Raw genomic sequence first — 25,835 nt, 5'->3', positions numbered from 1 at the left:
AGTCGGCTATGCTGTTTCCAAGTTCTAGAGTGGGTGCAAATTGTGGCATCTGAATAGTGTTGTCCTCTGTTTTGCACACTTTTCGCACTTTTCCGCCACTTTTGTATCAAAATTCGGTTTGGAAGAAACGTGAGGTTACGTGGATTTCTCGATTCGGATTAGAATCACGTTAATTTTTGTCGGTGAGTATGCTTTTCTGGCGATATTTATTGAATGAAGTCAATGAAACGATCTGTTTTTTCCCATGTTGTCTTGCAGTAAAAGTGGCCACCGGTCTTAGTTAGGACGGCCGGTTTCTTTTGCGCGGCGTAGTTAGGTCGCCGCCCTCCTCGCGAGGCCAGTAACGTAAGTTAGGGCCACTAAAAAAAAAAAAAAAAAAAGGTTTAACATTCACCCTGGAACTCAGTTGTATTTCAATTTGGTTTTCAGCTAGATTCCCACCGGGCACCTGCCTTCCCACGCTGACGCCGGCCTAAAATGTAAGTATTTACCTTAAGTATTTACCTTAAGTAAAGGTCATTAGATACCCTTTCGAGTAATAAGACCCTTTACTCAAGAGGCGCCTCCTCCTCTTCTGATGAAGACGAGTTGGCTGCCATGCTTGTTGTCGCCATAAAATGACGACCACTGTTGTTAGTGACAGTAGCTACTGTTGTTAATACGATGAGAAGCCACTCTTGAGCATTAGTAGGAGAAGTTGTAGTTAAACTTGTCGGGGTGGTCCTTCCATTCTTTCCCGTCTGAACTTAAAAACATCGACATTTGGTGCTTCAATAGTGTTCCTAGACAGCTTGTTCCACGCCCGAGTCACTCGTGCCGCGAAGAAGGCTTTCCTAGGTCCCAACTGATGCTGAACCTGCAGCTTTTGACCATGACTTCGGGTGGTACGGCTAAGAGAGTTCTTGAACATGCTGTTGCGACAACACGAGCACTCTCTTTGGTAGTTCACCGTGTCGAAGCCGTTTAAGATTTTGAATGTCTCGATAATATCTGATCTTTGCCTTCGGAATTCAAGGGTAGGCAAATTGAGGCTTCTGAGACGATCTGAGTATGACAGGTGAGACAGCCCCTTCACCAGTCTCGCTGCCCGCCGTTGCACCTGCTCGAGTGCGTCTTTATCCTTCTTAAATTTGGGGCTCCATATAACAGCGGCATACTCAAGATGGGGTCTCACGATGCTCTTGTACAAGGCTTGAAAGACATCACTGTCAATGTTTGCAAAGGTATGTTTGATGACTCCGAGAATTCTATTGGCCTTGTTAACCTGGTTCATGACATGTTTTGAGAATGATAGTTTCTTGTCAATAGTAACTCCTAGGTCTTTTTCTTCACTGACTGCTTCCAGAGTGTGATTGTCTCCGTCTATAGTAGTCATAGTATATTCTTTTTCAGGATTAGTTGATCCTAGATGCATGACCTTGCACTTCAGTGGATGGAATAGCATCTGCATTGTTCTTGCCCAATCCTGTATAGAGTTTATGTCCTCTTGTAAGCCATTTGAATCATCAGACTCGTTGACGACTTGATAGACTTTCGTGTCGTCGGCAAACATGGAAATGAAACAATTTAACAGGTCGGGAATGTCACAAACAAACATAGAGAACAAGAGAGGTCCAAGGACTGAGCCCTGTGGCACCCCGCTCGTTACATTCCCCCAATCTGAGAGCGATCCATTTACTTTCACCCTCTGCTGTGTGCCAGTGAGGAAGCTCCTTATCCATCGGCATGTTACGTCATCGACTCCCAGAGCCTTGACCTGGGCCAGAAGCCGTTCATGGGGCACAGTGTCGAAGGCTTTGGCATAGTCTAAAAATACAACATCCACAGGTAACTTGTGACTAAGCGCTTCTGTCCAAACATCAAGTGCTTCCAGTAGGTTTGTGACCGTGGATTTTCCCGTGATGAAGCCATGCTGTTGATGAGCGATAAAGTTATTTGCCTTCAGGTGAGTAATGATGTCTTCGCCAATTATCCTCTCCAAAAGCTTACATAGTATTGATGTCAATGAAACTGGTCGGTAATTTGCAGGATCACTTTTGTCACCCTTCTTAAAGATCGGTGTGACGATCGCCAGCTTCCACTGCAGGGGAATTTCCCCAGTTTCAACGCTTTTTCTAAATAATGCCGTGATAGGTGGCGCAAGCTGGTCCGCAAGTTCCTGTAATACACGAGGGTGTAACTTGTCCGGGCCTGGTGATTTATCGACCTTAAGTGTCTTCAACATGGCATTAACTCTCTGAACAGTTATTGTAACTTCCATCTCTGACTCCAAGGGCTTCGATGCTATTGTTGGAATTGATGATACGTCCTCCTTTGTAAACACGCTCGCGTATTGCTGGTTCAATATGTCAGCTTTGTGCTTGTCATTACTCGTGAGTTCTCCATTAGCACTGCGTAAGTCAGATACACCGCATCTCGACTTCCTACGGCGGTTGACGTAGTTCCAAAACACTTTATGGTTACCTTTTACTTCCTTAGCCAGTTTCGACTCAAATTCCCGCCTTGCTTTCCTTGTCGCGTGAGTAGCTTCGTTTCTTGCCTTAACATAGCTCTGGTAATCAGAGACATCTTTAGTGTTCAAAAAACGAATCCAGGCGTGCTGTTTCTTCTTCACCATTCTCAGAGCATTTCGATTCATCCAGAGGGGATATCCCCTTTTCGATTTTTTGTTAGGATCAACCTTGGGCACATGCTCTTCTATCAGATCCGCGATCGTTTGTTCAAGTTTATCTGCCATCTCCTGCACAGATTTACCTTCAAACAATCCTTGCCAATCCATGTTAAGTGCTTCCCTCATATCTTCATAATTGGCTTTATGGTAGTTCAGCACCGCACTCTTTCTTGCTGGAGCCTTTGGTGCAAACGACATAACAAATGAGATGCTGACATGGTCGCTTGCTCCAACCGGGTCACCAATGCTGAGTTGCTCAACCAACTCCCGCTCATTTGTAAATAGTAGGTCGTCGAGAGTAGCTCGCTGTCCATCCCTGTATCTTGTTGGCTCCGTTATATGTTGTAGAAGGTAGGTGTCGTGTATGCATTCTATAAACTTCCGGGCTGGGCTGTTCTGGCTGACACCTTCTGGAACTTCGGGGTCCGGGGTCCAAAATATTTCTGGGTGGTTGAAGTCCCCAACTATGACTTTGTGGGAATGATTTGAGGATGCCGCCCAACCAAACATTTTGTGGAGATCATGATCCAAAGGAATAGCTCTATTTGGTGACCCACTTCTATAGATCACCCCAACGAGCATACTGACCCCAGCCTGGGCACCAATTGAAATCCAGGTACAATCTTGAAAGTTGCCGCCCACCGTAGGATACACTTGCTTGGCCAGTAAGTTTTTCTTGACGTAAATTCCCGTACCCCTTGTACCTTCGGCAGAAAATTTGCTAGTAAAAAGGTCATACCCAGGCACTTCCATAACAGTATGTTCAGGTATCAATCCAACTTTGGGCTTCATTTCTGATAACGCAAGAACATCGTAGTCCTCAAGTGCAATGAGTGCCAAAATAGAGTCGTATTTACTCATGATAGAATTATCGATGTTCGCATAAAACACTTTTAACGCACTTGAATGTGCTGGGGGCCCGGTTGTTTTCGTGCCATCTTGGATGTTTAGCTTTGCAGTGATGGAACCATGACCACTTCGTTCCGTTTTATCATCCATTTCTTTTCTGGGAAAGCTAGGCGTTTTTCCTGCAATAGTGCTCGCAAGTTTTTTGAAGCCTCAAGTTGGCATTTTGTAAGATCTGGACGGATAAAGACACTAGTATATGTTTCATCACGGCTTGTTCGCAGATCCTTCGCTTTAGCCAAGATCAGCTTCTTTTCACTCAGTGCCTCGAGTTTCACTCTAAGTATTCTGGAGCCTGTGTCTTTCATCTTTCCAAGTCTTGTGGCCTCCTGTAACTTCACAGATAACTTGAACTCAGACTTGATCATTTCTTTGAATGCTGCAATGTCTCCCTCGCTGCTGCCGGTCTCGGGGAGGTTGAAAACAACCAAGTTTAGTTTTCTGTTTTCAATGTCTTCTAGTTCAGTCAGTCCTTTCTTCAGGGCTCTGGTATCGGTTGTGTCCTTCTTTACTAGGCTTGACTTTACAGTCACGGCCAGTTCCTCCAGTCTGGTTTCCAATGCTGACATGTTTGCTCTTGCTGCTTGAGCATAGCTTGGACTGCTCATCTCCGCTGATGCCGACCCACAGCTTTGCTCCACTTGTTTCAATCTTTTTTCCAGCTTTACTTGGAGGGCAGCTTGAGTAACACTGGAACTGACCTCGATGGCGTTGATTCTATCCTGCAGCTCTTTTTGACACGCTTCAAGCTTCTGGCTAGACTGTGAAATATTAGCTTTCAATGCGGCAATCTCAGCACAGTTCTGCTCGCATGTAGATGCGAGGCTTTTGAGGTCGGCTTTGATCGACAGCTGCTCTCGCTTCATCGCTATGATCTCGAGTCTCAGCTGCTTAGCTCCTTTCTTGCACGCCCGACAGAACCACGCACAACTGTCTGCCTCGTCCCCAAGGGCTTCGTACAGTTTGTCCGATACTCCTTGGCAAACAACATGGTATCTTAACAAGCACACCTCACACTCCAGTGATCGGTCTTTGGCGCCCATTTCCATCTGACAAGAGCCACATAAGTTTGAGGCATTGTTTACCTTTGCAGCCTTTTCATTTTTGTCATTCATTTTCTTGTTCCTTTTTCTTTTTCCTGCAATGATCCATTCGCTGCTTTTTGGGTCATAGCCTTCGACAAAGCAATCCGAGTCGTCGTCCGTAGAATTGTGCATAATGCCTTGACGCAATCGCTAGTCGCTTTTTAGTACCTACCTAAATCCTGCGATTCCTAGATCCTAACTTATAAAGCACGTGCCACCAGAGAAAAAATCAAGGGAAGTTGACATTGATGGAGCCGAGATACTTTCCAAAAAATTAAGGAAAATAATCCTTTTTTAAACGACTATAGTAGTCCTACACGTACCTACTTTCTGAGAAACATTTACACACCAGAAATAATATACGATAAAATGTGAACATTTTAATACATATTTCACAGCATTATCTGAGCTGTTTACGGTAAATAAACTAAAATAGTGGAGCACTTTGAAACACGTCCGACTATTCCAAAATGTATCAGTTTTTCAATGAAAGGTAATGAAAGGTAAATAAATGAAAGGTAAATGTATCAGTAATGAAAGGTAGTAGGTACTTTTTGTCATTTTAACTTTTAAAGTGACCATCCCGCCTTGTCATTCTAACTTTTAAAGTGACCATCCCATCTTAACATTAGTTTTGAGTTGAGATAGGCAAATTGGTGGCCATGGCCTGCAACTACTGGTTTGGGCACTCACAACATCGAAAAATGCTTTAATTCGGAGATATGGAATTTCAAACTTGCAGTTTTTGGATTCTAAGGGGTTAATACATTGGAATACCCCCTGAGAATTTGTGACATCAGCGGAGATCTAACGTATTTTGAGATCTTAGACTAAAACCATCGTTAAAATGTGGTGGTAGATATACGCTGCTTTGCGGCCAAAGGCAACGTCTGCAGCACTTCAAGGCTGCTAAATTATTGCTTCCAAATAAAGTCGCTAGAAACAGGAGAGATCCAAAAAGTAAACAAAAGTAAAAGTATTATCTTGAAAACCGGTGAATATTTATTATTTTTCGATGAAATTTGGTAGATATTCGTTTTCGCTCTTTCTGAACCGAGCTACATCACTTTCATGCCAATTCATTAAATTTTTTGAAGTTGGATGATCCCTTTAAGTTATGATAAGAAAGCATGCTTTTTGCTTATTAATTTATTACCATGGTTTAACTTAAGAGTTCAGTACATCAGTCAGGGACACTTCAGGGAAGTAGTCAACTTCTTGACCTACTCAAGACTCTGATACGAGCACCCAAGTCAAGAACTTGGTCTGCATTCGGTCGGGCTGTTGTTAATGTGGAATTTCCATGCTGAGGAATTTCTCATGAAAACAGCTGTTTGGCCCTATAATAACACTAGGAGTCCTGCAGCATTATGTGAAATGGGCCCGCCCGCATAGCCGTTTCCATGTGCATTTCTTCAGTATGGAAAATCCACTTGGAAAATAGCCCATATGAATGCATAGTTGATTTGTAATGCCAGGGGCAATCAATGATTGGATTATGTGATGCAAAGGGTCCCTTTGGGCTGGCTTTCATGTTTGCCATGTTTTTGGCTACAGACATCCATTTTCATAGATAAGAAAAAAATTGTGAGGTTTTTGTTTCAGATAGCTTCTATGGGATACCGTATGCTTACAACGGCAAGCAAATTTGAAATATATGGAATGTTTTTGTAGAGGAACTTCCGTAAGTACTTCAGATGTTGTGCATCTGAAACCATTTGCATTTTAAATGTTATACATTTGAAATTATCACCATTTCAATTGCTATACATGGATGGTACGTTTGGTTGGAATGCAGAAATGGGCACCACATAGTTACAGAAAGCTACTGAATTTCATTAACCTTGGTTGTGTGGCAATGTGGTCTGGTAGGTAGGGATGAGGCTATGTAAATGGTCTGGTAGGTAAGGTTAGGCTATGTGGAACAGGTAGAGAAACCAGGTAGAGCACTTTCACTCAAAAAGTGGGGATAGAAATTAGCTTAGTAGCCAGGACTCTGGGGCCTAACAGCCTCCGGTTGCCATGGTAATGGGGCAAATTTAGCATGAGTATGCATCTGTGATCTGATAGCTCATTTTTCAATGGATCATTTTTGCTTGAGCAAAAAAATTTGTTGGAATAGTAGCAAAATGAATTGAAGTTTTCATAGATGATTTTTATCAGACTGGCCTAATGCCATAAAATAAAGTCCTATAAACTGAACCACCCAGGCTGGTTCGTTATAGGTAATAGGTTAGCTTTAATCCTCTGGCCCCCAAAATCATCACTTCGATATCAGCCAATGAGAATTGAGTTGAGCATTCTAAAAAATTGCATGCAGCCAATCAGCATAAGACTTGCTTATATAAGACACATATAAGACTTATGCTGATTGGTGGGATGCCAACTTTTTTAGAATGCTTACAGTGCTGACAGTGCACAGTGCACAAGTGTCGCCTTTAATATTGTTATCATTTGTTTATGCTTCATTTGTCATGCTTGTATGTCTTTCAGATAAGCAGATAGTTTGCACAACATCTGGTCATCACCTTCCTGAAGAATGTTTGGGTCTGGTAGTACCTCCAGTTTTGGTGAGTACCCACTGCTGGATATGCATTGACATGATAATTGTAGCACTCACTCTATCATCACATAAGTTCTGGCCTAATTAATTAGCCAGTGTCCTATTTTTATATGCCATTTTCAGCCCTACTGTTGTTTATCGTAATAATTGTACTCATGGTCATGGTTCACCTTAATCTGCTCCAGAACCACATTATTCAGTCCCAGATAAGATACACTCAACAGGGAATAAGATCGACAACCATGTACATTGTACATTGTGCAAGCCATGTAGCAATCATTTGACAATAGACTTGACAATTTGATGTGAGTTTCGCCATTTTTATTTCTGGCTTCCTTGCCCCACTGGCACTGGCTCACCCCTCACCCCTGCTCTGGCAGGGGGCTTCGGCTCATCTACTCCCACGCAGACGCCGTTCAACAGCTCGGCGTTCAACAAGCCGGCCGGCACGGCGTTCGGCTCGACGGCGTTCGGCGCACCGGCCTCGGGCGCCGCCGGCGGATCGGTGTTCGGCGCCTCGAGCACGCCGGCCTTCGGCGCCCCGGCCGCCACGCCCGCCTTCGGTGCCGCTGCCACGCCCTCCACCGGCTTCGGAGGTGGGCTGCGGGGGTCGGGGTGTATGGAGGGGTGTCGTGACTGCAGCATTGAGTAGCAGCTGCGTGTGCATTCAACTATGATTTACTATGCGGAGGCGGGTCATTTGCAACCCACCACTCACCAGTAGCTGGTTTCGGTAATCTATCAGTGTACTCGAGCCCCGTTCGCTATCGCTGCTGTGCCCATTAATTGAAGGTGCTCCTGTACAATCGTTGTCTTGGCAGAACAACGACGTAATTCCCGTCTGACCTCTCGTCTATATGGGCGGGTTTGGCCCAGAGCTGCCTGTACTTAGCTAATCCTCCGTCTTTCAGCACTTCTCAGGGTTCAGCTAGCTTTCCCCATGGTAACTCCCTGTCCATCTGGGGCCCGGGCAGGCTTCGGCTAACTCCCCAGCTTACTCTCAATCCATTCGAGTAGGGTTCAGCTAGCTCCCCCAGCTAGCTGTCCGTAACCCCCAACATATCCGGACAGGATTCGGCCCTCCCCAGCTAACCCTCGGTCCATTTTGACAGGGTTCGGCGCGGCCGCCTCCTCGGCGCCCAGTATGTTCGGTGCGCCGCGCACGCAGGCGCCGCTGTTCGGCTCTGCCGGCACGGGCTCGTTCGGCGCGCCGGCCGCCACCCAGCCGGCCAAGACGGGCTTCTCGTTCGGCAGCGGCACGTCCGTGTTCGGAGCGCAGCCGCAGCCGGCCACCGGCACGGCCACCATGTTTGGCGCCCAGCCGACCGGACAGACCCCCGCCTTCGGCGCCACCGCACCAGGTCAGTCGGTGCACTGTGACTGACTGCTGGTGCCTTTTGTGCATGAATGAAGTCATAGCGTATGTAAAATTTGGGTCATTGTGATTTATTTGTATAACTCTTGCCTTTTTTAGATGTCGTGGTATCATAATTGAACTGTAGTGTTCTCAAAGTTGTTGTATATTAGTAAATGAATTGCCGTATGATCTCTGCAAATGAAACACAACCATTAACAGTTTCAATCACTGACGTATCACGTCCTCCCTCACCCAGCATTTGGTGCCACCACGGGTGCGGCCATGACGGGCACGACGCTCAAGTTCAACGCGCCGACCGGCACGGACACGATGGTGAAGAACAACACCCAGCAGCACATCAACACCCGCTTCATGTGCATCGTCACCATGAAGGAATACGAGACCAAATCGCTGGAGGAACTACGGATGGAGGACTACGCCGCCAACCGGAAAGGTACCAGGATACTCGGGGCGAAGAGAGGTAACACTAGGATCTGTAGCTCTGACGAACGACGCAAAGACAGCAGCAGTCTGCTCGTTGCTTTACGTGTATTCTTATCCGTGATTAATTTTCGCTGGTGTGGTACTTAAGTACACATCACTGTTGCAGTACGGCTCAGTTATTACCGTCACTCTCCCGTGTGTAACTGCCTCTGGCTACCGCCGCTCCGACCTGTATCTGAAACTGACGGCCGCTGTTCGCTCCTCAGGCCCGCAGGCGGGCGCCGGTGGCTTCGGCCAGCCGGCCGCCGGAGGTCTGTTCGGATCCACGGTCAGCTCTGCCGGCTCCACTGTGTTCGGCGCCACGCAGAGCAAGCCGCTGTTCGGCGCCGCGCCCAGTGAGTATTCCTCCCACGGAAAGATGCGAGGGAGTGGATTTAATAAACAATGGCGGCAGCCGGCAGCAGGCTGCAGTTCCCTGACCGGATTTGCGTTTTCGATACTCGTTGAAGCCTAAGGCTCGTTACCCAACAAGACTTACATACCCAATAACGATATGGTTTATTCGTGCTTTATTTGCAAACTAGCAAATTTACTGCATCCATGCTACCGAATAATGTGTAGTGTTTCGTGCGTTTCATTTTGTTTATGTGCCGCCCTTCCGGAATCATACCGTTTCATACCGCGTTTTGTACAGCCGCATACCGCGTGGACACACCCCGTGACTGACCTCTCCCCGGCAGCCGCGGCCGCGGGCGGTGGCCTCTTCGGCGCCACGCAGCAGCCGGCGGCCGGCGGCGGCCTGTTCGGAGCCAAACCGACAGCGTTCGGCACACCGACCACCTCCGCCACGGGGTTCACGGGCTTCGGTCAGCCGGCCAGCTCCACTGGAGGCGGGCTGTTCGGAGCGGCCAACAAACCGCTCTTCGGTGAGCGATGGCGATACGCGTCGGGTGAATTATTAGCTGGGGTGGCCGGCAGATGGCCTGGGTATATGCTATGTTTGGTATGTGTGTTGGGTTATGTAGCCTGTAGGCCAGTTTAATGCGTTTAATGGAAGAATAATTGCCACCGTTACTAGTCGACGCGCCCTAAAACCCTAATATACAGCAACGACCGATCGAAGCGGCTGGCTAGGTATGCATATTAGCTCAGGTTTGATAAGTTCCCCCTGCCTCGCGGATCTGACTCCCCCCTCTCCCCTCAGGTGCCCCGAACAGCTCGAGCAGCAGCCTGTTTGGCGCCACCACTCAGCCTGCCACCGGGTTCGGCGTGCCGCTCACCAGCCAGCCCTCGACGGGTCTGTTCGGCTCCACACCGGCCTCGACGGGCGGGTTCAGTTTCGGCGGCGCCGCCACACAGCCGGCCGCCTCTCAGCCGGCCACCGGCGGCCTGTTCGGCGCCAAACCGGCCGGATTCACTGGCTTCGGGCAGACGCAGCCGGCCGCCGGCGGGTTCAGCTTCGGCGGGACGGCGGCCAGGCCGGCGGGATCCACCGCCTTCAGCTTCAACACGGGCAGCACGTTCGGAACAGGTGGGGAGATGGCTGACGGCCTGGATAGACGGGGAGGCGGCTGGCTGCGGAAAAACACAGGCCTGAGACACTAATTTAGGATGTGACTTGATCCATTTTGCTGTCTTTTATCGTGTTTTGTGGAAGAAACAATTCGATTTCCGTAGTTGTTTACCTTTTGATGGGAGTAGAATGTCGCCTTTCGGGACATTTAGAACTTCTGCAGCTAAAAATACTCACAGCCGATATATCAAAGTTTTTAGGCTAAACCAGTGTACTCTCACGCTCAGAGTAATTACCGATGTGACCGTCACACGTCCCGGTCCACACAGTGATTCGGCCTTGAGTGACACATTTTTGACGCACCGTCTTCTCCGCAGGCACCGGCTCGCTTTTCGGAAACCAAGCCAAGCCGGCGGTGCCTACCTTCGGTGGATTCGGAACGGCCGCTCCAAACCCGTCACTGAATCTGTACGTGATCACTGGGGTTTGCTGAGTGTTTATGTTTGAGTTGAGTTGTGTATTTTATTTTGCTCGATGAACCTCTGAAACATTTTCTTTGGGGATGGAATTGTGGGTTCCATTATGTGTTCGTCACGACTAAGAACAGCAACTCATTGATAAGCTATCGTATGTAGTATGACGCAAGCTGCCTTGCTTCATCATAATTTTATCCCTAGCCTTTGAACAAAGTAACTAAAATGTGCCCACACCACTTTCCCGGTCTCGAATCACTTCGCCACTACTCTCGGCACTATTGCGTTCCTCTGCGCCTCACCGCTCCTCTCCGACTGTTCCAGGTTCGGCAGCACGGCGCAGCAGCCGTCACTGCTGATGGGACAGCAGCCGGCGCAGCAGCAGCAGCAGCAGCAGGCGGGCGCGGCGGCCACTGCTCAGCTGCAGCAGCAGATTATGGCGCTGACGGCCAACCCCTTCGGAGACCTGCCGCTCTTCAGAAACCTGGCCGAGGTGGGTGGGACCGGGAACGGCGGACAGTGCTTTGCTCTCCGGCTGTGGTTATGGGGGAAGGATGCGAGCTGAATGTACTAGCAGTCGGTTGACTGTTCCGTTGCCCGACGATCCTCATGGGAAAGAAGTTTGTCTAATGAGAAGACAAATTATGCCTAACTTTGATGTGCATATTACAGATTGTGTGCCTATCGTTAAGTGTGTAACGTGCGACCATACCACTGTGCGTGTAACTCTTGACTCTTGACTCTGTGACCAGCTGACCTTTTACCTCTGCCCAGGCGAGCGTCAGTCGCCAGGACGTGCTGAAGCCGACGAACCCGCAGGCGCAGAAGGTTATCACTGAGGCCACGCCGTACAAGGTGTCTCCGCGACTGGTCAGCAAACTGACGCCCAAACCCATCACGCCCGGAAAGGTACGGCCGGTGGGGACATTGCCGGGGGTTTTGCTGGTCATCAGGCTTTACTCTGGGACGGAAATGTTTAGATATGTGAGACAAGAATTTGCCTTTTTACGCTGTTGGACAGCTGCTCAGACTGTTGAACGAAGTGTGTAGGCAATTCACTGAGTTGATTTGTATGAAACCTCACTCGTTGATGTGCGCCAGCGCTGTCTGTCTAACCCTCCCCTCTGCCCTCCCACCAGACGTCGCTGTTTGACGGCCTGGACGACGACACAGAGGACGCCGCCGAGATCCTGGTGCCCCGCCGGCGCATCAAGAAGCTGGATATCAAGGCGGTCAAAACGGCCACGTCCGGTACGCCGGCACGCGCCGCGTCCCCGGCGCCGGAGCCGCCGCTGCCGCCGCCGCCCTCCTCGGGCGCTACCCTGGCCACGCCTCTGGCGCGCAGCTCGGCAGTGTGAGTACTGAGGCGCCGCCGCTGGACCGAGGACTAAGCGGCAGGCCGGTTGGTGGTCCGTGTTCTAGTTATGTTTTAGGCGATAGTGTTGAGTTGTCGCTTAGTTTTGGTGAACCCAGCTGTACTTTATATCCACTCCACTATCTTGCTGCGAGAGGATCTCGCGAAAATGTGTGCTTAATTTTGGTAAATTGTTAAGCGCTGTGGTATTGCTTAGCTGGTCGTTTTTCAAGTACCTATCTGCTGCAGATTATGATGCTAGTGTTTCTGCTTCCTTTACCACGATGATCCGCCACGATGCTTGCTTCCAACCAATTAATTTATCTTTCGTGTCCGCGCTGAGGCTGACCCATGTATCGTTTGCGTTTCACAGGAAGTCTCGTGTGACGTTTGCCGAGTACGGTGACTCTCCAGACATTATCCGTGGCCAGCTGAAGACACCGCAGCTGCCCGGCACTCAGTCCCAGTCAGTAGAACGGGAGGGACGGATCGTGTACAATCGGGTGTTATTGACGAGACCGGGCGGCCAGTCCAGGGAAGACTGGGACACAGGCGATCTAACAGGACGAAAACCTTAGCAGTCCTCAGGGTGACGGGGACATAATGCTTGGCTGCGGACTTACAGACGCAGCCGTTACTGAAATGTCTTTTAATGAGCGTGACCATCGCCAAGCGTTCCATTTTTATCGTGTTAGATGAATATACAGCGATGCGACTCGGCATCAGCTAATGCTAGCACTTAACTGTTCAATCCTGGGGCTGAGTAATCCATCATCGACGACGGACATGAGAGGTGGAACTAACTACTAAAGTGGAACTAACTATGTGCGCTGCTGCTTGATTGTGTGCCTGCTTATAACTCTCTGTTGTCTGTGTGTGCAGGGACGCGGACGATACTATCAGCAGCTTAAACCCACGCAGGGCGCCGGCCGCCGCTCGCCACGCTGCCGAGGCTGCTGAAAACAAGGAGAACGTCTCCGAGAGTTTTATCCTGGACGAGACTGTCTCTGATGGTGAGTTACGGGCGATGGAGGGTGAGGTGCGGGGTCAAAGTACGGTGTTCAGAGTAATGTTTGGGTGTGGAGAGGGATAAGGTTCCTACTCTGTCCCATTATTCCACCATCACCCTCCCATCCCCTGTTTCTTTAGACGACGCGGACGTGGCCGTCCCCGATGACGCGGACGAGGGCCCGTCCCACCCGGCTGGGGTCCGTCTGCGCCGGCCCGGCTACTACACCATCCCGCCGCTGGAGGAGCTGACGCCGGCCGCCGACGGCTCGCTGGCCGTCGAGGGTCTCACCATCGGCCGGGACGGCTACGGCAGTGTGTACTTCCCGGGCGAGACGCAGCTGGCCGGCCTGGACCTGGACGCCATCGTGGTCTTCCGCCGGCGGGAGATCTGCATCTACCCGGACGACGCGCTGAAGCCGCCGCTCGGCCAGGGACTCAACAAACCGGCACAGGTGAGGACGGCCTCGGTCCTCAGGCCCACCGGCGCAGTAGGGCAATTATTGACTCGTTGGCTGTGACATAGAGCTATCTATATAGCCTTGGTCCTTAAGTGTGAAAATAAAGTGCATTTTTTAACACATCGTATTATTCTGGTGGGGTTTCCCTGCATGCTTACTGCTCCTATGCTCATGGCTCAGATTGTCGAAACTTAAAAGATTTGTATCGTTTTGTACACGCTACAAATGATTGCAGAGCACGACTTGCTTCGCTAGTTCTCTCCGGCTCACCTGAGTCGCCATATGCATTCTCTCCATCCCAGTGACCCTCCCCTCCCCCTCAGGTGACGCTGGAGCGTGTGTGGCCCACGGACAAGGCCTCCCGTGAGCCCATCAGGGACCCGGCCCGTCTGCAGCGGATGGGCTGGGAGAACCGCTTGGAGCGGGCCTGCTTCAAACTCGGGGCGTCGTTCGTCGAGTACAGGCCAGAGACCGGCTCCTGGGTGTTCAAGGTGGGTAGGAGGCATGAGGTGTGTATTTGAGTGGTGCTGATCTATTTGTAGGCGAAGTATAAGTCTGGTTTCCGTTCAGAACTGGTTTTAAGGATGAGGGGCGGGATGATAGGATATTGTTGGCGACCAGAAGTTCGAATTCATTACGTCTCGTCTCCTTTTGATCTTAACAAAGTCGGTTCTTTTACGTTTAGCTTTTCCAGACTGATTCTCACCAGCTGAGGCCTTGATGGTTGTATTGGTGTTAATGTGGTATTACAGTCCCATCACTGATGTCACTGATTGGTGAAGTCGAAACCACGTCACTTTCTTATCCTAGCTGACGCCTGACAGAGTGGTGACTGAGACTCGATCTTTTCCCAGGTGGAGCACTTCTCCAAGTACGGTCTGAACGACTCGGATGACGAGGAGGCCGCTGTGCCGGCGGGCAAGGAGGCGGCGGCGCGCGCGCTGGCCGCCGGTGCCGTCCCGCCGCCGGCGCCACAGCGGTGGTCCGGCGGTGGTCCGCCGCCGGCCCCGCCCACCGCTGGGCCTCTGGAACGCCTGGAGGCCGTGTCCGCCCTGCCCCAGCCGACCCCGCCGGCCGCCGCCGCCGCGCCGCCGCTCGGTGGGTGGGGGTTTAAGAACGAGAGGAGGGGTGGGGTCCAGCGGGAATAGGTAGTGGGTTTTCAGGGTTTTTGTGTCTCATCTTGCACGTTTTTTTTTTTTGCTCAATCAGCCCAGAAAATTATTTGGGCGCGGTTAGAGAGGCTTGTTACGTGGAGGCACTGCTCCAGTCTCCAGGCCACACTGTGCCATACCATTACAATGCATAATGTATTGTTCATTACAGGCATCTCGACATTTTAGCCGATTGCACTAACCATCAGTGACCTGTCCAATCACTTCCGCATTCCGATCGTTTCCCAGCATAGAACACGCCAAACAGCTCAAAATTTTCAACTTATTTGCTCCACTTCTAACCTAACCCCGTTCGCCGATCAGCGGGCGCTACGGCCCTGGAGCCGTCGGAGCTGGCGTCGCCCGCCGTCCGGCTGGCGCGATCGTTTGCCGTGGACTCGGAGAAGGTGCAGGACATGAAGGCGTCCTTCTTCGTCGAGGAGGATGAGGGCATCGAGGATGACGGAGGTAGGATGTTGATGAGTATGCGGATATCTCTGTAAGCTGACCTGTATTCGAGATATGTCGCTCTTGAGAAAACATAAGTCGATTTATGTAATTTGTTTTTTAACCTGAGCATCTTTTGAACATTGTGTTCAAGAATATTTCATTCGGAAGTCAGCGCGGAATGCATGGTGTCATGTACTGATACACTTGTACTAAATATACACGAAGCTGCACTCCCTAGCACACACCTGATAGCTCTCTCTGACCTATCACCCCCCCCCCCCCATCCCTCCACAGGCAGTCAGCTGGGCGAGGAGGCGGCCGGCGCCGGCCTGGTGTCCGCCTTCCGTCCCGGCCTGCTCTCAGAGATGCCTCGCGGTCCGCTGGCGGCCCGGTCGGCCTCTCAGCGACCCACACCGCTCGGCCCGTCCCCGGACCTGGTGTCCGAACAGGACGACTGGGACGAGCGAGACCCGCCCGCAATAGGTACGGGGGAGGAGGATCGGCAGAAGGGGGAGGGAGGAAACGGGACGATTGGGACGAGAGGGAATAGGTATAGGCCTGCAATAGGTACGGGGGGAGGGAGGGAGGGAACAGGACGACTGGGACGAGAGAGACCCGCCTGCTATAGGTACGGGGGGAGGGAGGGAGGGAACAGGACGACTGGGACGAGAGAGACCCGCCTGCTATAGGTACGGGGGGAGGGAGGGAGGGAACAGGACGATTGGGACGAGAGAGACCCGCCTGCAATAGGTACGGGGGGAGGGAGGGAGGGAACAGGACGACTGGGACGAGAGAGACCCGCCTGCTATAGGTACGGGGGGAGGGAGGGAGGGAACAGGACGACTGGGACGAGAGAGACCCGCCTGCTATAGGTACGGGGGGAGGGAGGGAGGGAACAGGACGACTGGGACGAGAGAGACCCGCCTGCAATAGGTACGGGGGGAGGGAGGGAGGGAACAGGACGACTGGGACGAGAGAGACCCGCCTGCAATAGGTACGGGGGGAGGGAGGGAGGGAACAGGACGACTGGGACGAGAGAGACCCGCCTGCTATAGGTACGGGGGGAGGGAGGGAGGGAACAGGACGACTGGGACGAGAGAGACCCGCCTGCAATAGGTACGGGGGGAGGGAGGGAGGGAACAGGACGACTGGGACGAGAGAGACCCGCCTGCTATAGGTACGGGGGGAGGGAGGGAGGGAACAGGACGACTGGGACGAGAGAGACCCGCCTGCTATAGGTACGGGGGGAGGGAGGGAGGGAACAGGACGACTGGGACGAGAGAGACCCGCCTGCAATAGGTACGGGGGGAGGGAGGGAGGGAACAGGACGACTGGGACGAGAGAGACCCGCCTGCTATAGGTACGGGGGGAGGGAGGGAGGGAACAGGACGATTGGGACGAGAGAGACCCGCCTGCAATAGGTACGGGGGGAGGGAGGGAGGGAACAGGACGACTGGGACGAGAGAGACCCGCCTGCAATAGGTACGGGGGGAGGGAGGGAGGGAACAGGACGACTGGGACGAGAGAGACCCGCCTGCTATAGGTACGGGGGGAGGGAGGGAGGGAACAGGACGACTGGGACGAGAGAGACCCGCCTGCAATAGGTACGGGGGGAGGGAGGGAGGGAACAGGACGACTGGGACGAGAGAGACCCGCCTGCTATAGGTACGGGGGGAGGGAGGGAGGGAACAGGACGATTGGGACGAGAGAGACCCGCCTGCTATAGGTACGGGGGGAGGGAGGGAGGGAACAGGACGACTGGGACGAGAGAGACCCGCCTGCTATAGGTACGGGGGGAGGGAGGGAGGGAACAGGACGACTGGGACGAGAGAGACCCGCCCGCAATAGGTACGGGGGGAGGGAAGGACTAGGACGACTGGGACGAGCGAGACCCGCCCGCAATAGGTACGGGGGAGGAGGACCGGCGGAAGGGGAGGGAGGGAACGAGACGACTATGACGAGCGCACCCGGCCGTCATCGATACGAAGGAGGGCCGAGGGGCTGCCGTTCGAGGGTGGGAGCTTCTCGATTTCCTTACTGTAGAGTATCGTAGGTTATTGTTGACAAGTTAGTTTTGCAATGATGAGACCTCCAAGACTCATAAAAAGATTCATCAAGGCCTCCACTTGCGTGGCTACGCATCACGAATCTTAGAAATCCTCATTTTAAGGACATTGATGTTGTCGACTATGCGATGTCGTTCGCTAACATTTGACTCATCTCAATAACCCTCGTAACGATTTAAATTCAAATTGTGATTTGTTTTGTTATCGTAGCAATCCATGCATCTCAGCGCTTTTTCATATACCCACATCCTCTTCCGTCTCACTTTCACTCCCTTATTTCTCAGGCGTCAAGTCTCGTCATTCGGAGGCCCTACCCACCGAGCCTGCCACCTCGGACCGGGCCATGGTGAAGGACTGCCGCGTGCTGGAGTCTCAGGCGCACCGCGAGCTGGCGCCCATCGTACCCCGCTGGGTGGGCCACCTGACGCCTCTAGAGTCGTCCGCCAGGTGAGCCGTCTACTGTCGGTCGCCGCGTGGTGGGTGGGAAGGAGGTTAGGGCGAGTTGAGAACGAAGCTTGAAACGCAGCTGCAATTGTGTATTTAGGATCGCGGTAGAACATGTCGATGAACAAAACTCGTCACTTCTTCATGCGACTCTTTTCTCTCTCCCTCTCTCCCTCCCTCCCTCCCTTCCTCTGACGCTCCCGCCCCCTCTCCCCCGCAGGGCGTCGCACGGTCAGCAGCTGGCGGATCTCGGCTCCATGATGGGCTGTCGCTGGCGGCTCGGCTGGGGCCCCGGCTGGCGTCTGGTGGCCGCCGCCGGAGCCGGCGCCGCCGACCCCTTCCAGCTGGTCGAGGGACGCGTCACTGCGGAGCCGATGTACCAGGACATGGACACGACGGCGGTGAGTGGGAAGGTCATGGAACATGCGCTGGAGAGATGGAAAGTAGGGAGGGTGGAGCAATTTCAATGGTTGGGGGCTGGGATATTGTGGCGGTGGTTGCTGGTTATTTGTCTGCTAGATGTCGTGTTTTGTCATCATCTTACGATTCGTGTGTGATGACACTCATATTGACTAGAAGTATGCAGGACACAGCTGTACACAGCTGCTGTTTTAATGTCAGATGATATTGCGGCAAAGCAGCTGACGTATCCGTTTGAACTCGTGTGTCTGAGTTGACAATCACCATGGTTTGGCGCACACATCGCCTATTGAGGTGACACCCCCTCGGTAGCGGTTCGAGACAACTTTATCGGAACCTTGAGCCACTGACCGCTGACCTCACCCGCCGCCCGTCTGCGCAGTCGGAGCTGGAGAGTCTGATGGCGGTGCAGCTGCGCTTCTCCGAGTGCTCGCTGGCCGAGCACACCGTGTGGCCGCTGTTCAGCACGCGCGCCGACCTGGCACTGCCCGAGGCGCTGGCCAAGGCCGACGGCCAGTGGCCGGACGTGTGGGAGCTGGTGGTGGCTCTCTGGGGACGGCTCGACTTTGACCTGCCCGCTGAAGGTGAGACGAAACGCTGATGGTGCTCACGGCAGGATAGGAGCAGGCACCTTAATGTTTTATAGTTTTGATCATCAGTTACCGCAGTCCTTGCCTGTAATTTGTGGCTTTTGTTTCACATATCCAGTTGAACTGTTTTGACTTCATTTCGATAGTTTTCGTTCATGACAGTGCGGCTATAAAATATTTGTTTTAAATGTAGTGGATGGCGGCTTGATTTGCCGTCAATTACGATGTCACTGTAACATCACTGCAATGTCATGATTATGACTTAACGACTCTGTTCTGACCCCGCTGTCCCCCATCCCCCGTTCAGACGAGGCCGAGTGTCGCGCCTACTCCGAGCTGCAGTGTCGCCGCGAGGCCCTCTCCCGGTGGCTGGAGACCACGTGCCGGCCGGCGGCCACGGCCGAGATCAACCTGCACACGAGCCAGCAGTACCTGGAGACGGTGTTCGCTCACCTCACCGTGCGACAGGTACAGACTGAGGGGGGGGGGGGGGTCGGAGGAGTGTTCACCTAACTTCACTGTCCTAAGCCGAGGTTTCTGGTTCGAGGGAGTGCCATCGCCATCTGACCAATTACAGGAGGGGATTAGAGGGAGTAGGGCGGAGGTTAGTTGGCTTTGAGTGGACGTGAAGTATTTCTTGCTCACAATTAAGCTTTTTTCTCAAATGCTGTTTGTGCATTTAGTTCATACCCAACTCCTTATTGTTCTACCCTTCCGCTCTGTCTTCTGTCTCCTTTTTCGCTTTGCGTTGACCTGACTGTACTGATATACTGACGCGGTCTGTGCGTTCCCTTTCGTCTCAGGTATGGGAGGCGGTGGCGGTGGCCCAGAAGCACCGCGACCTCCGACTGAGCCTGCTGCTGACTCAGGTCATGGGCTCGCACGAGGCGCGACAGCTCGTCAGGAGCCAGCTGGAAAACTGGCGACAGGTGAGCAGGATGGATGAGATATTGTGTGGGGCGTTGAATGAGGTGGTTTATAGCACCTGCGTCAGCCAGCTTGGATATCGACAGTACAAACTATATCGATGACGTAAGGGCTCAACGTTTGTGAACTAATTTTGGTGTTGATATATAAGCACGTTGGGATGAATGGCCCTGTCATTCCCCACAAATATTTATATGTAGTGTGGTTGCACCTTCGTTTGGTGTCACCTTATTTTCAACTCGTTTTCATGAATATCAAGGAATTATGTGTTCTACTTGCAATAGCACAACAGTGTGATTATTCTAGCCAGTTCATTTAATTGTGCTCAGCAGCATGGTCTGCCTTCTTCTGCTCTCGACCCCGCTCGACCGTCTCTTCCCGTCACCGCACCTAACCCTTCCCCTCCCCACTCCCTGCGCTCGTCAGGTGGGCGCCGACCGTCACATCTGCCCGCTCCGCCTGCGGCTCTACATGCTGGTGGCCGGCGTGGCAGTGTGGCAGACCAGTGCAGGGGACGTTATCAACTGCTGCGACGGACTCGACTGGCGCCGCGCCCTGGCCGTCCACCTCTGGTGAGGGGGGGATGGTGGCCGTCGGGAGCGTGGTCTATTGTGGGGAGGGGTTAGCTGCCTGTGGTGTCCACATCTGGTGAATGCGGTGTCCGTATTGTGCTAAGGCCGGGGCCCTGGGTGTGCGCCTGTGAGGAAGGGGAGATCTGTTCGCTGCTGTTGAGGGAGGGGGTATTCACTTATCATAAGGACACGCAACGGTCTCAGCCTTTTGGTAACCCTTCCCTCTCCATGAGTTTCACCTTTTATCGCAGCCGGTTTTGTGGCACGTCCGTCTTATAACACCCAGCTTTACCCCCCGCGGTGTCTCTCGCAGACTGACCCGTCCCCTTTGGTAACCCACCCCGCGTCCCGGCCGTCAGGTACCTGTCTCCAGCCACCAGCAGCGTCTCGGACGTGGTGGCTCAGTACGACGAGGCGCGCCACGTCACCGACGACCTGCCGCCGCTGGCGCCGCCACCTCTCCCCGCCTACATCGCCGACCACGGGGACAGCGGCCCGGAGGCGCCGCGGGACGTCTGCCACCACCTGCTGCGGCTCTACTGCAGCGGCGAGGGGCGGCTGGAGGAGCTGCTGGCGCCGGCCAGCCACACCGCGCAGCCGCTCGACCACAGGCTGAGGTGGGTGTCGGAGAGGGGACAGCTGGCAAAAGGGCGATAATGATGGTGTGATTAACTTACAGGTGGTGAGAGAGATTAAGCTCGGTACAGGCTCAGATAGGAATGCTGATTCGCGTTGATATCTGAGTCTATGGCTCGTTCTCTTTTGGAACGCGTTTTTCTGTATTTTCATGCTGTGGCAGCCCGCAGTGCCCATCATTGCTGGCTCATTTCAGTGAATGTCTTCTTACGGTAAAAATCATAGCCATTTCCCGGCTGAGGTATCCGTGTAGCCCATCCCCTTCTGTAGTTAAATTTACCTTAACTGACCACCGCCCGTCTCTCTCACCCTCCAGCTGGCTGCTGATGGAGTGTCTGGGCTCGCTGGGTTACCGTCAGCTCTCTGAGGAGAGTGTGGAGCTGCTACACACCAACCTGGCCGCCCAGCTGGAGTCGGCCGGACTCTGGTACCTGGCCGCCTTCGTGCTGCTGCACATCGACAACCTGGACAGGTAGGGCGCGGCGAGCGGCGGATGGTCCACTGACGCACTCGTGTATTGGCTGATCGGAGTTAGTATGGTGTGGCTTGGGCCTTGGATAATCATTGAATCGGACGTTTTTGTTCCGCTTGTTTTTGTGTGTTATGATTAGTTTGAGTTTTCTTGGATGTTTATTGCTTCTTAGTTGGATAATACTACCTGTGTTGGAAATTCATGTATCGTGTTCTTTTTGCTAATGCTGATCTTTTTTTTGTTTTGTTGGGTTAGGCCCTTTCGGTCCAATGAGACCATTTCAGAGCCGGGATGATGATAGGATATAGAGGGAGACATTGGTCTGGGCAGGCACCCTAGTGAGTCGCCGGGGCTTAGCCCGTCCAGAGGACAGGCCACCCAGCCCCAAGGCACTCACTGCACCCGGCTACGGGGTGCGCTCCCTCGCGAGCAGCGGTGCCGCTCCAAGGGAGCAGCCCCTGCCCGCATGAGATAAAGTTGCCTGTCCAGCCTGGAGGGGGGCTGCGGCGTGGAGGAGAAGGATTTCAGTATCCTGAGGATAGAAGCACGGAATGGTGTGATGTAAAGTTTATTGATAGGTAGTTAACCTACGAAAACAGGGGAAGTGTTTTCGGCGTTAGTCCTGTTTCCAGCTTCCATCCCTTCACCTGACTCCCTCTCCCGCAGGCGGCGCGCGGCCGTCTCGGACCTGCTGCTGCGTCACGTGACGCTCGAGCTGCCCTCCGAGGTGCGCGACCGGCTCGTCACCAACTTCGGCATCCCAGTGCCCGTCCTGAGCTACGCGCAGGCGGTACGCGCGCGCGCCCTCGGCCGACGTCGCGACGAAGCTCGGCTTCTGCTGCTTGCCGAGAGGTGGCAGGAGGGTCACGACCTGCTCGTCCAGCACATCGCACCCGAGTGTATCATCAATGGTAAGGAGACGCGGCACAGTGATTCATTTGGAAAATGGCCACTAATTGTTAGGCTGTTTTTTTTTTTTGTTATATTGGCACTGCGTTACTTTTAGCGTACGTAAATGACAAGGTTAGCATTATGCATGTGATGGCTCGCCCAGCTGCTGACAGTTGTTGATTAAACACCAGACGCCAGGCAGCCTGTGATGTTTACATTTTAGAACGGTGATTGACCGGCGTATCTGGTGTTCCTGGTATACATTTCATCGCCATGACATGGCGTCTGATTGCTAACTAGAGATCTCATTTAGTATCGTGTGCTGGACACAAGACGAGACGTCTTGTATCCTTATCGAGTTCGACAGCCAAATGTCAGCTGATCCGCCGAGTCCAGATGGCCGGCCGACAGATGCACATACGGCTGGACATATTCCACCGTCCACTGACACCAGAGTACCCGATGACCCGGTACTGTTGAACACCAGCGCCTACTGGCCATGCCTGACCGGCTACTACTGACCACCAACGGAAACTACTGAGTACTGACTGTTCTGACCAGTGCATGACTACTGGCTACCAACCGCTGATTATCGTTTGCCAGCCACAGGCACTGGCCACTGACTGTACTGACCGTAATCGAACACTGTCTATGAATCATCAAGACAATTCTAGATAATTACTGACTACCGGTCACCGTTTTCTCACCATCGTTCACCGCTTACCCCTCTCCTCTCCCTCCGCCATTGCAGAGGAGTACGGGGTGCTGTCGGACCTGCTGAGCCGCCTCTCGCCCCCGGCCGTGTCGGCTCGCGTCTCCGGCTGGGCGGGCGCCGGTCAGGTGTACGTCGACTACATCGCCGTGTCGCGCGCCGTGCAGGCCGCCCTGGAGGGTCGTGCTGACGCCGAGCAGCTGCAGCGGCTGCGGCCTCAGCTGGCCAGCGTCAGCCGCGGCATCGCCGCCTTCAGCTGCCCCACTGCTACACACAGGTGAGGACATGGTTCACATCCCACCGCCACTCATTGGTAAATGACGCCATTGTCATTGGGGGAGATCATGGGCTGGGTGTTGCGCAGGCGTGCATTGTACACCCGCTCTCCATCTTTTGTCTAAATCTCTCTCTCTTGTTATCGTTTTCTTTCTCCTTTTATTGGTGTTTATTTGTACCGTCCGTCTTCACCTCTCATTCCCGATTTCTTCCCCGTTTTCATTTTCTCTTCCGCTTATTTTATTTCTCTTCAGTTTTCCCGTTTTTCATGTCGTTTCCTTTCGCTTCATCTCGTTTTCTTTGAGCTGTATCCAGCTCAGCCCTGTCACTGACACCTCGCCGCCCTTCTCTTCCACAGGCTGGCCCAGGCGGAGATGGCCAAGAAGGCTGCCGTTCTGTTGCGCGCCCTGCTCGACACGGGCCGGGACGGCGGCGCCGGCGTCGGTGCCACCCTGCTCGGCCACCTGGCCAAGCTACCGCTGCCCGAGGACTACGCGCTGGACGAGCTGCAGCACGTGCTGAAATCCTACCTGCTGGAGCTATCCGTCTGAGAGGAAGAGAGAGTGTGGGACAGGCAGAGGCAGAGGTGTGTACGGACAGGAGAGAGGGACACGGTCGCGAGAGGCTGGTGAAGTGAGCCGCGGACGCAGAAATGCTCGAGGATCCAGCTGAGTGATAGCTTGGCGACCCACAGACAGCAGTGACGGTTGAAATCAAGACGTCGCCGCTGAACTGAACACAGACGAGTGTAGGGGAGGGACGGAGGGACTCTGTGAGCGCGGCGTGTCGGTCGGTAGGCTCTGTTCTCGAGTCTGTGTGACTAGCAGAGCGGCCTCAATCGGTGCGGACGGCTCACTGCCGACGATGGTGATTTGTCAGCTCGATTTGGAGAACAACAACGGAGAAACCACCGGATATCTGTGCGATCTGGCCAAGGAATCATCGACTTGTATCAGCCCTAAAACGCAGCGTATGCCAATGCTTAGGCATTCGTGGTCCTGGTCCTGACCTGGCTTTGCTACATCATTATCTGTAGTTTTTCTCCTGCACTAGTTGTCGACTTAATAGTGCTAGCCTGAACTCAGCACGAGGGATCCATCGTAACCAGCCGCCACACCTAGCCAGTTGGGTCGAAGGCGCACGCTACCCGCACGTCTCGAGCTTGTGTGTCAGTGCGCAGCGTGGGATCCTCTGATTCATTGCGCGACTTCATAGATACAGATTGTGATGAGAGGGACCTGGTAGGTTCGGTGTTGCTACGCTGTTTGTATGGCGAACTATGGAAGAGGGCGGTTCTAGCGTCATTTTGTCATGCGACTAGCTGTTTTGGATAATTCATGTCATCGGGATAGTGGGATGTATTTTTACTGGAATTTCTAAAATCCGGATAGGTTAGATTCACGGTTGACGCGAACTGTTGATGCCATAGAAGATGTGAGCGTCATTTCAGACCAATATTCTAGGGTGGATGTTCTATGTTGTTTCGGACGCTTCGACTGGTGGCTACTCGACATCTTTACAACTCTCACCGCGACCTATAGCTGTTGATATCGGTAACAATCGCCGAGCCTGCGTGCCGGGACTGTCGAGCTCAGCAGCTGCCATCAGTGTTGGTCCGCGTCTGCTCTGCCGTGCTGATTTCGCCGAGCCGCGGTGTGCTCTCTTCAGACAGCCCGTCTGTGTGTATCTCTCAACCCGGTGATGGCTGCTGATGTGGCTCTGTTTCGGACAAATTACGGATAGCATTTTGCGCCGCTGAACGCTGATGTACTAATAAAGGCGATGAGCCCGCTGTTTGTTCTTTGTGCCTAGAGTGCGAAGCCGAGCGGTGCCGTCGTGTTTCTTAAGCGGACTTGACGAGCTGGAAACCTATCTTCGCCGGTGTTGGGAGGCTATTAATGCTGACTACTGTTAACAAAACGTCTCGCCATCATTGGAAAATTGTTCTCGACTGAGTTGCTCCCCTGCAAATTTACCTACACACCTATATGTATACAGACACTAGACGGTGTCACCTACAGATCTTCATCACCCCTATTTTTCCTTCCCCCTTTATTTCCCCCTTTTTCCGAGCTGGACGGTGAACCTCATCTACCTCATCCCATACGGGAAGCTTCCATAGGAGCACGCCCGTACCGGGGTGCAGTGAGCATTAGTGGGTTTGGTGTCTGTCCATTTGGATGGGCTCAGCCCAGATGAATTGCTAGGGTGCCCACCCAGACCAATGTCTCGCCTTAATTTCTAGCATCCGTCCGGGTTTGAAATGGTCTCGTCAGACCGAAAGTAACCTAACCCAACAAACAAAAAACAAAAACGGTTCCAGATGTCCCCTTGTGACCGATCTCAACCAGCCGAATGGTATTTTGTGCGCAAACTTATTTGTGATGTACTCG

The 25,835-nt window shown here is 52.8% G+C and overlaps 1 protein-coding gene across 2 annotated transcripts; it reads left to right on the top strand.

Annotated features, from left to right (window-relative positions):
* Positions 1 to 58: 58 nt before the first annotated feature.
* On the top strand, positions 59 to 25,235 carry LOC122382989 (nuclear pore complex protein Nup98-Nup96-like). 2 transcript variants are annotated; one of them, XM_043369018.1, is made up of 31 exons: positions 109 to 182; positions 430 to 479; positions 7,156 to 7,232; positions 7,606 to 7,821; positions 8,338 to 8,586; positions 8,839 to 9,036; positions 9,293 to 9,421; positions 9,767 to 9,952; positions 10,231 to 10,557; positions 10,917 to 11,007; positions 11,337 to 11,505; positions 11,787 to 11,921; positions 12,152 to 12,366; positions 12,740 to 12,832; positions 13,249 to 13,379; positions 13,516 to 13,829; positions 14,159 to 14,326; positions 14,690 to 14,933; positions 15,311 to 15,454; positions 15,731 to 15,919; positions 17,787 to 17,949; positions 18,167 to 18,347; positions 18,749 to 18,950; positions 19,264 to 19,424; positions 19,760 to 19,885; positions 20,310 to 20,455; positions 20,815 to 21,072; positions 21,408 to 21,563; positions 22,230 to 22,474; positions 23,206 to 23,443; positions 23,801 to 25,235. In XM_043369018.1, the coding sequence occupies exons 3-31, from the start codon at positions 7,202 to 7,204 to the stop codon at positions 23,991 to 23,993; spliced, it is 5,298 nt and encodes a 1,765-aa protein (XP_043224953.1). In that variant the 5' UTR covers positions 109 to 182; positions 430 to 479; positions 7,156 to 7,201; the 3' UTR covers positions 23,994 to 25,235. The 2 variants fall into 2 exon arrangements, with proteins under 2 accessions (XP_043224952.1, XP_043224953.1); XM_043369017.1 differs by lacking the exon at positions 430 to 479 and having other exon boundaries at positions 59 to 182.
* Positions 25,236 to 25,835: the final 600 nt, after the last annotated feature.

This window comes from Amphibalanus amphitrite, unplaced genomic scaffold (assembly GCF_019059575.1).
Source record: "Amphibalanus amphitrite isolate SeventyFive unplaced genomic scaffold, NRLGWU_Aamphi_draft 000152F_arrow, whole genome shotgun sequence".
NCBI lineage: Eukaryota > Metazoa > Arthropoda > Thecostraca > Balanomorpha > Balanidae > Amphibalanus > Amphibalanus amphitrite.
The sequence above is the reverse complement of the archived record's forward strand: the minus strand, read 5'-3'. Positions and strand labels throughout refer to the sequence as shown.